At 43.4% G+C, this 16,724-nt stretch overlaps 1 protein-coding gene across 2 annotated transcripts in view; it reads right to left on the bottom strand.

Annotated features, from left to right (window-relative positions):
- Window positions 1-15,447, bottom strand: part of SMARCAL1 (SWI/SNF related, matrix associated, actin dependent regulator of chromatin, subfamily a like 1) — a 38,485-nt gene extending 23,038 nt beyond the window's left edge. For both annotated transcript variants that reach the window (XM_009647165.2, XM_035902580.1), the window contains exons 1-7: window positions 13,712-15,447; window positions 12,967-13,017; window positions 9,989-10,249; window positions 8,721-8,771; window positions 4,157-4,337; window positions 3,045-3,195; window positions 110-268 (exon numbers count right to left, since the gene is read on the bottom strand). In XM_009647165.2, the coding sequence (XP_009645460.1) occupies window positions 110-268; window positions 3,045-3,195; window positions 4,157-4,337; window positions 8,721-8,771; window positions 9,989-10,249; window positions 12,967-13,017; window positions 13,712-14,582 (1,725 nt within the window). In that variant the 5' untranslated portion in view covers window positions 14,583-15,447. The remainder of the gene's footprint in view (window positions 1-109; window positions 269-3,044; window positions 3,196-4,156; window positions 4,338-8,720; window positions 8,772-9,988; window positions 10,250-12,966; window positions 13,018-13,711) is intronic.
- Window positions 15,448-16,724: the final 1,277 nt, after the last annotated feature.

Raw genomic sequence — 16,724 nt, 5'->3', positions numbered from 1 at the left:
ACAAGATAGTTTCAGTCCTAAATAAGGCCCACTTCACACTGCTGTACAACACAAAGGTTACCCAATTTGCAGCATACAATTAGCTTCAAAATTTTGGTGTACCACTTACAATAATAACTACTTGAAAAGTGCTCTTAAGTTGCTTGTCCATCTTGCTGAGGAGGTCAAAGCTGATGATGTTGATCAAGCTTCCTGTTAGGTTGTCTTTTCCAGTGACTATGACATTGGTGCTACCTGGACTCAAGGATGGAAGCCACCTGTGAAATGCCTGGAGGAACAGGAAAGGAATTAATTGCATTCTGGTGCTTATGTCCTCTGTCAGGATTCCTAAGCACTTCACAGAGCCACCCCACCCACCATCAGGTATCAGCTAGGAGCACAGCAAGGGTAAGCAGCCTTCCCAAGGCAACAACCGCAGTAATGGGAAGATTAAGAACAGAACTCAGGCTATAAGGCCAATCTACCTTCCACAGCTAGGAAGGCTCAAACATGCTTTATTCTTGCTTCTTACTGGGGAAAAAAAAAAAAAAAAAATCTGATCTGTAGTAGAAATGTGCATAACCTCCTGACAATGTTACATGCTACGCTCAGAGCCAGAGAACACAGTGACCACTACTGACAAGGAAATTCGCTTTTCTCAGTCAACAGGAGCCCTCAGGCTGTGAAACACGGACTTCTAAGCAGTAAACAACTCTCACTATAGCAATGTTTACTCCACAGTGAGGATGAAGTACAACTCATCCAGATCAACAAAAACTCTTCTACTACCTTTCCTTCTTAAGAAGTCTACCAAAAAAACCCCAAACAAACAAAATGAAAAGATCAAGCTGACAACACACCAGCTGCTCTATGACAGCAGCTGAAATACATGTGGTGATAGTTATTCAAATCAACCTCTTGAAATGTTCCAGAGCAAGATATCCTCCCCCAAACCCATCTGTTAGCTACTGAGCACCCACCATTTCCCTTGTAATTGTGTCCCCAATGACACCATCCTCTCTCCAACATTTGAGTTCTGCTGATGTTGCTCTGCAGAGAACTGGCTGGGGCTTTAGCAATCAGGATCTCATCCCTACAAAAATGTAATCCAAGGAGCGGTGATGGGAAATGGCATCTTTGCCTCCAGGCCCTTCACTGTCGAAATTCCCCAAGCTTCAATCCTCTCCTCTGTTCAGCAACCACATGCAGCAGCCAGAGTAGTTAAATGCGAGCTTCTCACATTTCTCAGCATGTGAGAAACTAACAGTTAACTATCCTTCACTACTTATGGTAAGCACCACAACCAAAATGGGCCAACATGCAGGCAAGGTTAGATCCCGACCAAAAAATATGTGGCTGATGCTAAGTCAAATGATGCTTAGACAAAGATGGCAGCAGTGGGAAAGTATCTGGAAGCTCCTAGCTCTACTGCCCTCCCCGTTTATAAAGGGCATGTGACTAATTCACACCGTAAAAGTGATCCTATGTTTCTCAGTTGATGCTGACCTTTGTCCTCAAGAAGTTTTGCAACTGCCCTGACCATTCATTAATTAAGTTTCAGTGCTGAACTCCAAAGGCACATGGCGGCAGTACTTCTCACCCAAGAGCATCTCGCATCTTCCTTCTAGCTTCCTATGGCACCTTGCATATAAAGGCATTCAGTGGCCTGCACCCAGAAAGCCAAAATAAAACGCTGATGACTCTGAGATGAAGACAATTTCTGTCAGTTCAGCTCCGGAGACATCACAAAAGCTTCCACCATTACAGTAAAACACATCTGTGCAAGAATGAACTGAGTAGATTACAGACTGTAATAAACTTCACCTTTGTTCACTTTCTGTGACACTTTTTTCTTAGACCTGCATCCTTCACATACCCACAAAGCAACACAGATCATTCTAAAGCAAACACCCTAACAAAACATCCTGCACAACAGCCTCCTGCGGAGTCAGGAGTAGGGGAAGGAAGAGGAAATCAAGCACTCAAAGAAAAAAAAAAAAACCATACCACAAAACAGAACAAAAACCAAAAAACCAAAACCAACCCATATTACTTAAATTTCTTGAGGAGTTTAGCTTCACATGCCCAATACTTCAGGAAACCAGGCCCCAATTTGTTCCCAGTAGGTATCCCACATAAGCCATGGACTCAGGTTAGGTGTTGACCCAGAGGTCTACAGGCCTTTGAAATACCAAACATAATGAGCATCCCTCCCTTGTTCAGTAAACAATTTTCTTTTCCTGTCTCTCAAAATTTTGTTGCACTACTGGGTGTGAAAACACAAGCCAAGATGCTCTAACAACCCAGTTACAGCACAAAACCAGCAAATCCCAACCAATACACTTCTGATCAATGCAACATTCCAGGGAAAGTTAAAGTCCCACTCTCTCCTGCTCAGGCATGAAATTACTGACCTAAAACCACTGGCTCACCTGTTTCCTCACACTGAACATTTCACTAGCCTATGGCAACCCAACAACCTCAGTGGACAAGCCATGACAGTGATTTATTTCAAGATAAATTTCCCAACCAGACAAGCTTTCTTGGGCTTCTGATCAACATTAATAAAGGACTCAGACGAGTCAGCAGCATATTATGACAGTAATGATGATAATGGGGACTCTCGAACAGAACGGAGAATCCCAGCATCTGGGCTTCTACTCCAGCCAAGGGACTGGCAAATACTGCTATGAAAGGCTTGAATACAACAGACAATTACTTGAATGCAACTATTGTCTTTGATGAGTAAAATGCCCCCTTGGAGCCAGCTGACTTGCAGGAACAGTTAACAGAGGGTCAGAGGAGATATTTTCTCTAGATCTCCCCCTTTCCAACAGATCATCTGGACCACGAAAAGAAAATTGGCCAATAAAAGAAAATAGGCCTGTGTCATACAGTCAATGCCAAGCAATTTCCCCCCCTTGAGTTTCTAAGAGAGTACAAATTTTAGTTTCTTCCCCTTAATATACATCGCTTTAAAATTTTAACTTGTACAGAGCGCAACACAGCATAACCATCACACATGCCCTCTTCTGGCCACCTGCACACACTCAAGCCCACAGTACCTCTGCCCATGTAAACCTCACAGAAGACGGAGTCACCACCAGCAAGGGCCATTCCTTTCGGTAATACGCAGCAATGCAGATTGCCTGGATGGTCTTGCCCAAGCCCATGTCATCCGCAAGAAGTAAACGTCCATTTCTTAAAATTGCGAAACTGGGGAAAATAGATAGGGGAAGTAAGTAGGAGTCAAGAAATGGGTTACTATCTGTCCTGGCAGCCAAGATGAGCACAACTTATCACCAAGCCCATTATGTGGATCACCTGGAAGTGATCTGGTTTCTTCAGTAAACCTGGATCTTCTCCCTTAGTCTTAACACAAGTGAGCAACTCTCACAAATCTCTCAACCCTTGGAAGCTCCTGAAGAAAGTGGTTCAGCCCAGTCCTCAGAGACTTTGATTTCATATGAGGAGTAGTCTCAAGACCTTACAATTATTTAAAGCACATTCTTTCCATGATATCACTCACATTCTGTCCCAGAGTTCATCCTGGCTAAGAAAATACCATTAACAACAATGCCACTTTAACACAGACTTTCCTGGATTGCCACTTGAAGTCAACAACTAATGACCATATATGATGGGGACAGGGACATTTAAAAGTTTATCTCTACAAACAGTTAGTCGTTTCAAATCTTTCAAGGGCCTGGGTCCCATATCCTGACACTTTCCCACGTGTATTTAATATTTAAAAAACAACAACAAGAGATGCACTTGGGGGGAGGGAGAAGATGACCTTACAAAATAAAAAAAAAAAAAAAATCATATGACAATTAGGCACATACTGAATCACAAGACGGAGATCAGAGATGTATCATTCAAACAATTTTATGAGAGTAGCAAAATGCTACTTTACTCCTGACTCATGATGAAGAAATATAGCTAGAAACAGAATAGATGTGTCACTCAAAAAAAAAAAAAAAAGAAAAAATCCACAAACCGCCCCCAATAAAACAAACTATACCATACCAAAAAAACAAGAGCCCAGAGTGTAACAGTCCAAGACTCCGGAGAAATGTGGAGCCCTCCATGGAAGAGGATGCAGACTGGGCAGCAATATAAAAGTACACAATTCTAGGCAAGGACTAGCTCTTAACAGCATGCAAAAAGGACATACTTCACACCTTCCCGCTGAAAGGGCATGAGGCTCGTCACAATTTTGGAGTCCACTACTGAAAGGTCAGCATCAGGAATGTCTGTCTGTGATGTAGACCTCTGTATTTGAGCAGCAAAGGTTTGTATTACTGCCTCGGGCAGCGGCTCCACTTCTACTGACAGAAGGCTCTGTAACGCTTCCACTGCAAAGAACAGAGCAGTTTATTATTAGAAGGGGCAATACACACACACAACTTACACTACAGATGTCAGGACACAACCCTTGACCTCATCAACAATATTATTTCCTATCCTGAAACAGCTCAAGAAAGCACTGCATCATACACAGGTGTTGGCCTGGCCTCTTCCCTGAAGTCTATTTCAGAACCACATGATGAATCACATCTCCTCCCCTCCTATTTAGACTTGGTTATAAAAAACTGGAAGTCTGATGCCATCATTCAGAGATGATTGCTACTAATACAGCTGGAGCTGGATTATTCACACTGAGGGCAGTTTAGGGCACCCTTTACTCAGAAATAGAAGTATGGATTTAAACAAAAGAGCTCCTGAAGCCTAGAAGGCAGGGGCATCTTTATCTTGACCTTGGCATTCTGCATTAAACACCTCTGAGGTTTCCACCATCCCTGAGTCATCAGGAATAACCTGAGACACAGTTACCTAGAGGAGGTCATATACCTTCAGCTTTGAAAACTCTCTCCTCGTGTTCCCCAAATTTACACAGGTTTGGCTCTGTCCCCACTTTATTACTCCTTGTTTATCGTGTCTGGATAAGAAAATGGGAAGCACCTCAAGACTTGGAGAAACCGTTCTTGTACCACCATCAGCAGTGCCCTGACAGACACCCTTCAGGGACATGGTATCAACAGCAACTCCCTGCTCAGCTGGTGTCCACTGCTATTCTCCTGGACAGAAGTAGCTTGCAGGCCAGAATCAGCCTGCAGGCAGCCACTTGAGTTCCTCACCACCACTGTTGTTTCACCCATGAACCCTCTCAACTTTACCTGCAGCTTAAAACCTTCCCAGTTGAACTAAAGGGATCCCCAGCCTCCATTATGCAAAGACCTCGAGGCCTTCATCTTTTCAACCCATACATCACAACAAGCAAAGCATCAAAGGCAATTCTCCTCCTAGACAACCTTATTTCAGTTCCCTGGTCCAAAAGCAAGTTGCTATGAAAACAAATACCAGTTTAAAACATGCAGTGAGCTGGGACCAGGAAAACATGTTTAGTAATCAATCTTTGACCACTTACTGAGAAACAAAAGACACCTCTACACTAGAAACACAATGCATATGCACAGATCTTTTATTGCAGGAAGCATCTTTTTTTTTTATTTAGTGGTTGGTTTGTACATGAAGTCAGGAAGACATAAAACAATTCTGTTTTCAAAAATAACCAGAGCTATGCAAACTGAAATAAGAACTCACTATACTAGCAGTAAATGCACCTCCAGAATTCCCTTTGGTATTTTCATTTCAGTTATCTCTAAGAGGAAAGCAGCAGAATGGACCCCTGCCATATGAAGGGGGAAAGCAATTCCAAGAAATATACATATGAAAAGATTTCCATTTGTGGTTGGGCAATGACCAAACTTTTTAAACTCTCCAGTTTAATTTATACTTCTTCAATAGCAGGAACTCTCTCCACCCAAAGTACAGAACAAGCTTGTTATTACACTCACAGACTGAGCTATGTGTTAGCATAATTGCTACAATTTGCTCACTGATAATTCTGTTGCTATTGTTCTGTACATGAGCTGGGAGAGTGATTAAGATATATCTGCCACCAGCATGATTCATCCAACAGACATTTTTTACTGAAATGACCTTTATATAAAGATGACTGAGCAACTAGGCAAAGAGACATTAACCTCTACAAACAGTTCCCAGCTAACATTTCTCTGCTGGAAATGGCAACCAGCCTTTTAAAATTCTTTTATTTTTTTTTATTTTGACGTAGGTAAATGAACAGGCACAAAGCAAATGCTTTTCCTCAAAAAGGCACGTGCTAGAAGCCTCAAATGCCCTCACAAATTACACCCTACAAGAACATTTACGCGGAAATTTTTTTTTGCTTTCCTTAAATCTGTGGGATTCTGAATACTTCGTGCAATGTATACAACTGCCAGCCAGTGTGGCCAAGAGAGTGACAGACTGGGAGATAATATGTTTGCTCAGACTACCCAGCATGTGCTATAGGATCAGGCCCTCTGCATGTAAAAAAGGCCCTTTTCAGCAAACTGAGCAAGATCATCACGTCTCATTGAAATCAGGGCCTGTCAATATCCCAATCCTGGTGTTTCATAATAGTCTCCCCCCAAGACACACTCGTTTTTACAATCCAGCATTCCTACAAGGCCCCACAATGTGTCTTTCAGCCCTAAAACCATCACTAATGTTACTAAGACATGCATCATAGGAGCATGCAGATACTCAATTATTAAACGTGCTTCGGTATCCCACAGAAGCAGGAGCCCATGCTGGAGCAACAGCATTTCAGCTGGTTCTGAGCAACAGCATTTCGGTTCTGAAACACTCAGTCACACTTTCTAAGAACTTGTGTAGAGCATCTTGCTTGTTATCGGTCTGAAGCTTACCCCAATCAAATTCCACAACCACATACCCTCACAGGAGTACCAAGACAAACACAGCAGGTCAACTGGGTTGATAAATAATAATTATAATACTTAGGATTTGTGTAATGCTATTCATCTCAAAGCACTCTACAAACTTAACATAAAAACCTAAGAAGCGGATGTGCTAGGAGCATGCTGCTGAGACTGGATTATCCTGCAAAGTGGCAGCCATTTAAAAAAAACCACAAAACAACAACAACAACAAAAACCAACAAACAAAAAACCAAACCAGAACAAACCACAGTTCTACATTTCAGTTCAGTGAGTCACATTTTCACCAGCTATTACACGTATGCATAAAGGCAGAAGCCTACTGGTCAACTTCTACCGAGAAATGAACATTGTAGCAACACTATGTGCTTAGATGCCATTTGCAAGTGAAAATCTGATGCTCTCGAAAAGATTTTTTTGCTAAGCTTTCTTTTAAGCATCCATCAACCAGTACTGAAGCATTTTAGTGGAGTATGAAATCCTGCTTCAAGAGGAATGCTTCTGCTTCAAGCAGATCTGCACACTTCTGCAAGAGAAACAAGCAGCTGTTCTTATTTGCCTCACAATCAACTCTGCTACAGAAGCAACCTGAATTCTAACCTGCCTCCTACATCAATTAAAAACTAAACAGTTGTGTGCTGGCTGCAAAGCCATTGTTATTAGCAGTAATATGAGGCTGAACAAAACCAGCTAGATAGTCACCACCCAGACTAACTGTGGATGAACTGGTTGTTACAGAAATCATCAGCTGACTTGAAAACCTAGTGCTCTGACCTGAAAAACAAAATTTGCTGGGTGTGAAGTGAAATAGCACAACACCGTGCACACCACTTAAAGAACTGGAAATAAACCAGCCTGATATGTTTTTGTTTTCTAAGCAAGGGGTAGCTGTGCCAGTTTACAAATTGATGTACACACAAAAGGGAGAAAGGCAGGCTGGCACAGATTAGAAGGGGAGCACAACTAAAAAGAGTCAGTAAGACAGAATTTCTGTAAGGACAGGAAAGCCTGGCAGCCACCATGGAGACCTCTTCAAATTTGGCAAGTGGGAACAGAGGAATCCATTCTCCTGCAACTCCTTAGTTCAAGTAGAGCTGCTGTACATTATAAACAATAAAAATAACTTTGTGAATGTAAATACATCCATGTGCTCTAAGAAATGGTTAAGAAATGCATAGAATCATAGAATTATTTGTTTGGAAAAGACCTTTAAGATCATGAAGTCCAGCAGGAGCTGTCCATTACTAAACCATGTCCCCAAGCACCACATCTACCAGTCTTTTAAATACCTCCAGGGATAGGGACTCAACCACTTCCCTGGGCAGCCTGTTCCAGTGCCTGATAACCCTTTCAGCAAAGAAATTTTTCCTAATGTCCAATCTAAACCTCTCTGTGCGCAACCTGAGGCTGTTTCCTCTTGTCCTATTGCTTGAAACGTGGCAGAAGAGACCAACACAACCTCGCTACACCCTCCCATCGGGCAGTTGTAGAGGGCGATAAGGTCTCCCCTCAGCTTCCTCTTCTCCAGGCTAAACAACCCCAGCGCTCTCAGCTGCTCCTCATAGGACTTGTGCTCCAGACCCCTCACCAGCTTCATTGCCCTTCTCTGGACACGCTCCAGGGCCTCAATGTCCTTCTTTCAGTGAGGGGCCCAAACTGAACACAGTATTCGAGGTGCGGCAATTCAGTGCAGAATCTGACAAAACAGAGTCATCCTCCCAATTGGCCTCTAACGGACTGCCATGAATAATAAACATTTGTAAAATTTTTAGTCTGGGCAAACAGGGTAAAAGTCTGACAAAACAGGAAGACACCTGCTTCACGGTTCGTTAGCAACTTATCTCCCCACAGCAAAAACACTTAGCCCAATAAATAAGTTAGAATTCATTTACCTCCCCACAAAACAGCCCTAGCCAGGAAAACACAGCTACTCACTTAGTTTGGGATAGTCCTCCAGCAGGAAATTCCACTTTCTGGTGTTCACATCTGCAAGAGTTACAACAAACACTGTTGTTAAGTCTCTTTTTTAAAAGACTGAATATTCTGTCCTTAAGAACATGGCTATCCATCCATATCCTCTGCATTTCAGAACTGCTTTCAAAGAATTCTTACCTTCTCCAGCAATCAGACTCCTCTGTTTGCTTTCACATTAAGCAAACAAATTGAAGAAGACTTAAAAGTATGAGCACACATCTAGAAGTGGTGGCACCACAGGAGCAAGCCAAGGTCAGCACCCCTAACGAACCCCTGTAACAAACCCACCTGCTCAAGGATTTCAGCAACTGCTTCCTCTTCACTGCAAGAAGGGATGAAGAATATGCATGAAGGTTCCTATTTGTTAACCAACAAGCTCTGACTTCAGTCAGTAACACAATCACTTTCAATTGTACCTCTGTACCCTACAGATAATGCGTTCAGGATGATACAGGGGAAATTCCCCAATTCATCAATACCCAAAATGCAACATGAACACCAGACTTCTCTGGCAGGTTTATCCCTGGGTAGCACCTGCCTACAACTTTCAGAGAAGGTTAGCTTAAATTCAGAGTCAGCTGAAGACACGATGAGCCAGGCAAGGCCCTGCCCAAAAACCAAGAGCTCCAGGATTTGTTCCCCATGCTGTCACTGACCTTGCTGTGACAATGTGCAGGTCACCTCATCACACTGTGTCTCAGTTCCCACATTACAAGTGAGAAAAAAAAATGGTATTTACCACTGAAATCTGAATGCCAACATAAAAAGTGCTCTACAGTTCCACTTACCACAAAAACATCACTAAAGCTGATAAACTCAAACTGCTCAGGCAGTTGTAGCCATTATATACCACAGTAAAGCAGGAGAAATACAAGAATGTCCAGCTGCATCTGATAATAAAGACAAGAACTTATGCATGGCCTCCGTACTGCTGGCAAATTACCAGCACATCCCACCTCAACAGTAAACATAGTCATGCCGAGTCCTGAAATACCACCTTGGCTAACAGGCCCAGAAGAGGACATATTCTGGCACAGACTAAAGAGCAGAACACAGATACAGCACTACATCAGAACTACAGGAGCTCTCAAAACCTTCACCAAGGTACATCTTCTCATGCTATTTCAGAGGGATGTACTCTTACAATTTCTCTCCTCTGAAGCATTCACAGCACTCCAAGAGCAGCCCCAACAACACCATTAGAATAAAGCAAATAACCAGAGACTCACCGTAATTTCTGGAATCCATCTGTTTGAACACTCCAATCACTTCTGCAGAATACCCAATATCAACTTCAAACCGCAAGCGAGAGATCAGCACACACTTCCCTTTGACAAGGGCTGAGGGTTTCTTCCAGTTCTTACACATCTTCAGGAGGGATTTCACATCAACCCCACTGCCAACTAAACGAGCACCCAATGCCAAGCCAACTGCATTTTCTCCTTCCAGTGGTGCCAGAATTACTGACGGAAGTTGATTTGCTGCTTCCACTGGGGAGAAAAGCATGAGATACAGAGAGCAGAATTAATAACAAAGAACATGGATAAACTAAAGATGCACAGGATGCTTTGGGAAGAGAAGGTACAAGAGGATGACAAACCATGCATCTTCAAGTTTAAAAGGAATGATGATTCCCTGCTTTCACTCACAGGGACAAAGAATAGAGAGAGCAATGGCCTGGAGGAGCAAGTTGGTGGGATTTTCCACAGAGAATACAGCAGGGGCAGTGGGAACACGTGACAGTAGGTGAACAAGGTCCTGTCCAGTGTCGTCACTGCATTAGGCTCCCTCTCTGTCAGCAATCCCAAAATGTGGCTCACTAGGCCAAGGCAGGCGATCCGCAGAACCACATTCAGCAGTAAATTGCACAGAGTCATACAGCGTTTTCACTTGCAAAGTTGCAGGGACAGGGGCATGGTGATCAGTAGTATGTGCCTGAAAAGATGGGAAGGTACTTCTGCAAACAGCAAAGGAGAAAGATCTAAAAATATCCGCCTCCTGCCTCATGTCAATGTCTGATACGCAATCTAATCTAGGAGGAACGCTGTATATTCACAGTACTGTAGGAAGGATATCAGGAAGGAATCTTGTCCAAACCCCTAAAATCTTCTTTCTTACAGTTTAAGTCCATCACCCTTTATTTTACTGTGTCTCACAGTCAGATTTGTACTTCCCCCCGCCATCTGCACTCCTATCTTCCTAATCATCAGCAACCACCTCTCTCATGATGCCAGGCCACGGGCAGAGAAGGAACACAGCATTGTGCAGCTGTTAGCTGGAGACCACAGCTATCCACACTAATAAATGTTCCATTTTTCGTTCTGTCTCTCTGCCAATCTATACCCACATGTTGTCTTTATTATTATAGCTGAACTGTGATGGTTAAGGAAGAATAATAATTTTTTCTTGTCTTTTTACAGCACCAAAATAATGAATTTTCTCCCCAGGACTCCAACTCACAGGTACTACAGTAACACAAGGATTCACCAGCATCTTCAGAGTCCATTAGGCTCAAGAGCAGGGGACCACTAAGCACATTCTGCCTCCATGTATTTGAAGAGAGAGACAACCTTCCCTATCCAGTAGCTGCTTAGAGTAAGCCCAGGTGAATCTAGACCACTGAGGGTTGAGCTGCACATCATCATGAACCTTGCTTCTTTTTAAATAGTCCAATTTACTGATATGCAACAAAAACTTAAACAGATTTAAGTTCAGTGGTTAAGATTTGAAAAGGGGAAAAAAACCCCACCAAATTCAGACACTTTATCCTAACCAGTTAGTAAGAAGCCATTTGGATCTCATCCACCTTTATTTTAAAAACACTGACTTCCAGAATAAACCCAAGCATTTGGGATTTCCAGTCCAAATAAAAAGTTTAAGAGCATCTAGTGAAAGTAATTTTTGAAGTAGAGGACTGGGAAACTGCCACTTTAGACTTTCTCCTCCCAATGCACCAAGCAAAAGAATTTAGATGCTACTATTTTAACACTGCAAAGTTAGAGCTCATCTCTACAATTACTACTGAAAGAAACTGAAAAAAATCCACCGTACTTTACTCTCTTATTTCGGTATCTGTTTCTAAGCTTCACTGCATGTTTAATTTATACTACAAAGAAAGAAATGCAATACAGGACAACATTATTCAGAAGAACAAAATTAACAGTGGGAAGTTTTAAAATAATCATTTTTACATTTACAAGACTTCAAAACAAGGCCCTTTTAAGTCAGTTACCTTTTCTCAGGGTATTTTTGCCCTGCTATCATTGTTTGTTGTCTTTTGTGAACAGCACCTTTCCACAGAGAACTCATATATTGGGTAGCTTTAAGGAAAAAAAGTCTGATTTCTCAAAAACCATTCTTTTCATTTGCAAGCTCCTTGGTGCAGAGACTCAGCTCTCATCTCTACTTGATACACTTCAAGAAAACCAGCAGCATTTAAATTATAAATGTGTGGCAACCCACATGGGAAGCTAAAATACCAGCACTCAACTGTGGGTTTTTCAAAGTGCTCAACACAGGCCTAATTCTGTTCCCACTGAAATCAATAGTGATTTATCACTTGCTTCAATACAGTGTGCTTTTGAAAAGCTTACCTGAAGTGTTTGCCTCTATAATCTCTCAATCTTTCCAGAACAAAATGACAGGAGAGAAAAAAAAAAGATAAAGCCATCCTTGTTATGCCAAAAAAAGGCAAATCCATTTTCAGTCTCACTCAAAGCCCTTAGAGAATTACCCTTTTTCCTTTTCTGATACCCAAAATTAACAGGAAAAAAAAATATATTAAAAAAAAAAACCAAACCCCAAACCCCTGTCTAAAAAAAAAAAATAATACACAAATGGACCTAGAAATTAAGCATTAGCCAGTGAGTGGAATGCACTCATTTCTCAATACAAACTCACATGAAGTACCTGCACAGCAGATATTTTTCCTATGATCAGACTTGTTGGTTGCTGAAAAGTTCATCAATGGCAGAAAAAGTTAAACCTATGCTTAGCATTTAGATTATGTGAAAACTATGTTATTTCTAATCAACTACAAAGTGTTAAAAAATGTTATTATCTAGATGCCTAAAAGATGGGCGTTATGTTTAAGTAGCACTACTTTTATTACGCCAGACAATAACAAAGCTAAATAATAATTACAGACGGCAGAGAAGAGGGTCAAGATTTGGATTCTTTTTTATCATTCAACAACCCATTTACTTACTGAAACTGCTGTAATCTTCCAGGCTGAAATTCCATTTTTTCACAGCAGGATCTAAAAGAGGGCAGAATATGAATCATTCGGGGTAGAAAAAAAGCCCTGTTGTGAAATGTTCATGTGAGATAAGAGAGAATTCAATCTACTCATGCAAACTTTTCAACACACATCTGAAAAACAGTATGCCCAGGTTTACAGCCACATGACACCAAAAAAGACATAGGGCGCATCAATACTAAGACAAGAAGAATGCAGCAGCCATTCACAGGGAACAGCAACACATGGGGGGGGGTGAGGGCGGGAACAAAAGTAGAATGTAACAAATAAAAGGCAGGGAGAAAAGATCAGAAACAAGCCAAAAGGTGGAGACTTCACTGCTCTCAGTAACCCAGTTAACAGAATCACCTCATCAACTCTGAACTACAGCTGAAGTGACCCATTTTCCCATACAATTTAAGAATAACTTCTCCTCCTTCACTCCCAAAAGATTCTAGACCAGCTGCCATCACTAAACTTCTCAAAGCACTGTTCATAAAGCAGGGCTCCTGATTCCTTGGCTAAATCCAAGCTCAAGCTATTTGTGCCCAGAATTTCTTTCCAATTTCAGCTGTCTTTACTTTTCCAATCCCCCATTAATATCACATATGCCACTCCAGCAATAGCTGCACTGCTAAGAGCATATAGCAACTATGGCTCCAGCTGAAACTTCGATCCAGCATAAAAGAGATAGTAGCAAACAATCAATTCTTACCATAGCTTTTGCTTGGTATCTTCTTAAACACGGCAATGAGTTCAGCATTATACCCTATTTCAACCTGGAATCGGTCTTCCCCATATTTCACACATTTTCCTTTTGTAACACTACTTGCTTTCTTGCAAGAAGCAGCTTCGAAGGTAGAGCCTGCACCAGCACAGCTGGTCAGCTTCTGCATCCTACCACTGGTCTGAGAGGCACCACCTCCCCCTTCTCTTTCTGTTGGTCTGCTTGTGTTTATCAGCATTTCTGAATCACTCGGGGTGGCGCTGCTTGGTGGTGAAACATATTTTATGGCAGATCTGTTCTGATTTTGTAAATCTTTACTACCATCAGGGTGCCTGTTATCAATTAATCTAGGATGAGATGGTTCTGTAGAGTTTTTGAAAGCTGGGTAGCATTTGGGCTGCTGGAATGTACCAAGATTAATTAAAGCTTGTTGTCCATGTTCCTGACCACCAGCATCTAAGTAATGTTTATGGGAATAACTCAGGGAATTTGGGATCATTGTAGAGATCTGCTTAATGCCACTTGCTTGTTCCGAGTCCACTGAACAATTCTTTTGTTGCTCTCCATGTGAACCAGCCATCTGTTGGTTTGCAGTGTAATGATTATAATCTTTCTGAAGATAGCTCTTCTGCTCCACAGGACTGTTTGGATTCTGTTGGTGCTGGCTAATGAACCTGACATGATTGTTTTCTTCCTTCAAGTTTCCCCTATTGCCTGGACTCTGTTCTTTCACCTGAGGTCCAGCGATCCCCACCTGCCCACTTCTCTGGGCTGCTAGCCTCTCTGCTCTCCTAGCCAAAGCCTTCTGGCGGTTCTCTTCAATTCTTCTCTTTTGTTCCTCTGTAAGGCCTGATGACATCTTCAACAATTCAGACAATAAATCTGAATCAAAACTGCATTGGGAATTAATCACAGAGACACCTGCTTCTTTACAGGAATGGAGGCCAGTCTACAAAAAAAAAAAAACCAAACAAACAAAAAAACAAACAGCAAAAAGAGAGGAAGTTTCAACTCTGTTCCTCCCAAAAATGCTTGTTGTATTGATAACTCAGTGTTATTAGTGGCTGAATATTACTGTAACTGATCCTACACAAAAACCTAGCAGTACAGCAAAGCTGTCAGATCAATGCTGAGCCATTATCAATAAGCAGATGCTGACAACTACTGCTGGGGCTTTGCATGCCAGTCCCACATAGACAAAACATATAGAAAAAGAAGAAAACCCCTATTCCACTACAGCTCTGAGCACTCTTACATGCAAATCCCAGCAGAACTCATAAAATAGCCAAGCACAGGGATACCTTGCATTGCGGAGCCTGCCCTGCAAAGGCAAATGCAGGCAAAGCAATACAACTCTAAACAGTCTTGTGTGGAAGCATTTCATATTTCCAGTACCTAGCAGCAAAGATGGAATAACACCCCACCTTTCCTGATGACCTTCCAGTTCTTGGGCATCTCACAGGATGCAGCAGATACATACTCAACCCCAAAGGGCAGAGTCAGCTCCAGCTTGGAGAAAGGTCCACTCGCAGGTCAAGGACCTTCTGATAAAGGCGGGGACCTAGCTCCCACCACATCTCCCAGGAGCTGGCCTCACTCCATCTACACGCTGTGTCCTGCCCCGGGGGCTGCCCACCTCCTCCAGCACTCAGAGACCTACTTTCCTCACCACCCTGTAAGAAGTGAGGCTCACTCCTTGCCCTGCTCCACTCCCAGGCACCAGGCTTCCCTGTCCCAAACTCCACTGAGCTCCCCGCCCCCACCCGCAGGCTGGGGTCCCCCGCCATCCTCCAGGACCACCCGCCACCCCACAGGGGCCCAGCACTACCGCACCCCGCTGGGGCCCAGGGGCCACGCCGCAGGCCGCGGTCCCTCCCCGCTCCCCGGGGGCTCCGCCAGCAGCCGCGCAGACTACAACTCCCAGCAGGCCTCGCTCCGCCGTCCGGCGGCACCAAAAGGCCGGCAGCGCGCAGCATGCCGGGAACTAAACAGCGGCGCGCGGGGCGCTCGGCACGCTGGGAAATGCAGTCTTCCCCTCACGGCGCCACAGGGGTTTGGCTTACGCCCACATGCGGGATGCGGGCCCCTGCTGCCGGCCAGGGGCTGAGGCTTTGCCCCAGACAGCACCCAGTGCTGCACATCTGGGTCAGGGCTCCCTCATTGGCTGCCTCTGGTGTGTGGGGACTGGCACACCAAGCTGTGTGGCTTTTAAGTGAGTGACTATGAGTGGGGAATAAAAAATTGAGGTAATGCATGAGAAAGGGTTGAAAACACTGTTGTCAGCAGTGAGGAGGGAATCTGCCCCAGGGTGTTAAGCGCAGTGGCAGACACTGGTGCAAGGCCACTGTCTGGACTCTTTGAATAGTGGAGATGAGGGGATGTCCCTGGAGAGTGGAGGAGGGCAAATGTCAGAGTTCTCTACAAGAAGGGCCCAAAACAGGACCCAGGAAACTACAGGCCCATTAGTCTTACTCCAGTCCCTGAGAAAGTAGTAGAGTGAGTCTTCCTAGAAACTATCACAAACCAAATTAAGCAGGTGATTAGAAAAAGCCAGCATGGATTTACCAAAGGCAGATCATGCCAGACTAACGTGACCACCACCTTCAGCAAAATAACTTTTTGTCTACATGGGGAGAGCAGTGGATGTTGTTTACCTGGACTTCAGCAAAGTGTTCAACCCTGTTTCCTATAGCCTCCTCCCGGATGAACGGGCCACATACAGACTGGAGGGTTGGTCTGGGAGATGGGTAGGAAATTGGCTCACAGGCTCGCAGAAGACGGTGATCAATGGGTTTTACTCAGGCTGGCAGCCTGTCACAAGTGGGGACCCTCAGGGGTCAATACTGGGCCCCACACTGTTCAACAAGTTGCACTGGAAGAGGTTTCATCTTGATATAAGAAAGTATTTTTTTACATTGAGAGACAATCAATCACTGGAACAACCTCCCCAGGGACATGGTGGGGTCCCAGTCACTGAAGGTTTTCAAGATGTGATTGGACA

Source organism: Egretta garzetta, unplaced genomic scaffold (assembly GCF_000687185.1).
Source record: "Egretta garzetta isolate BGI_Z169 unplaced genomic scaffold, ASM68718v1 scaffold759, whole genome shotgun sequence".
Lineage (NCBI taxonomy): Eukaryota > Metazoa > Chordata > Aves > Pelecaniformes > Ardeidae > Egretta > Egretta garzetta.
The sequence above is the reverse complement of the archived record's forward strand: the minus strand, read 5'-3'. Positions and strand labels throughout refer to the sequence as shown.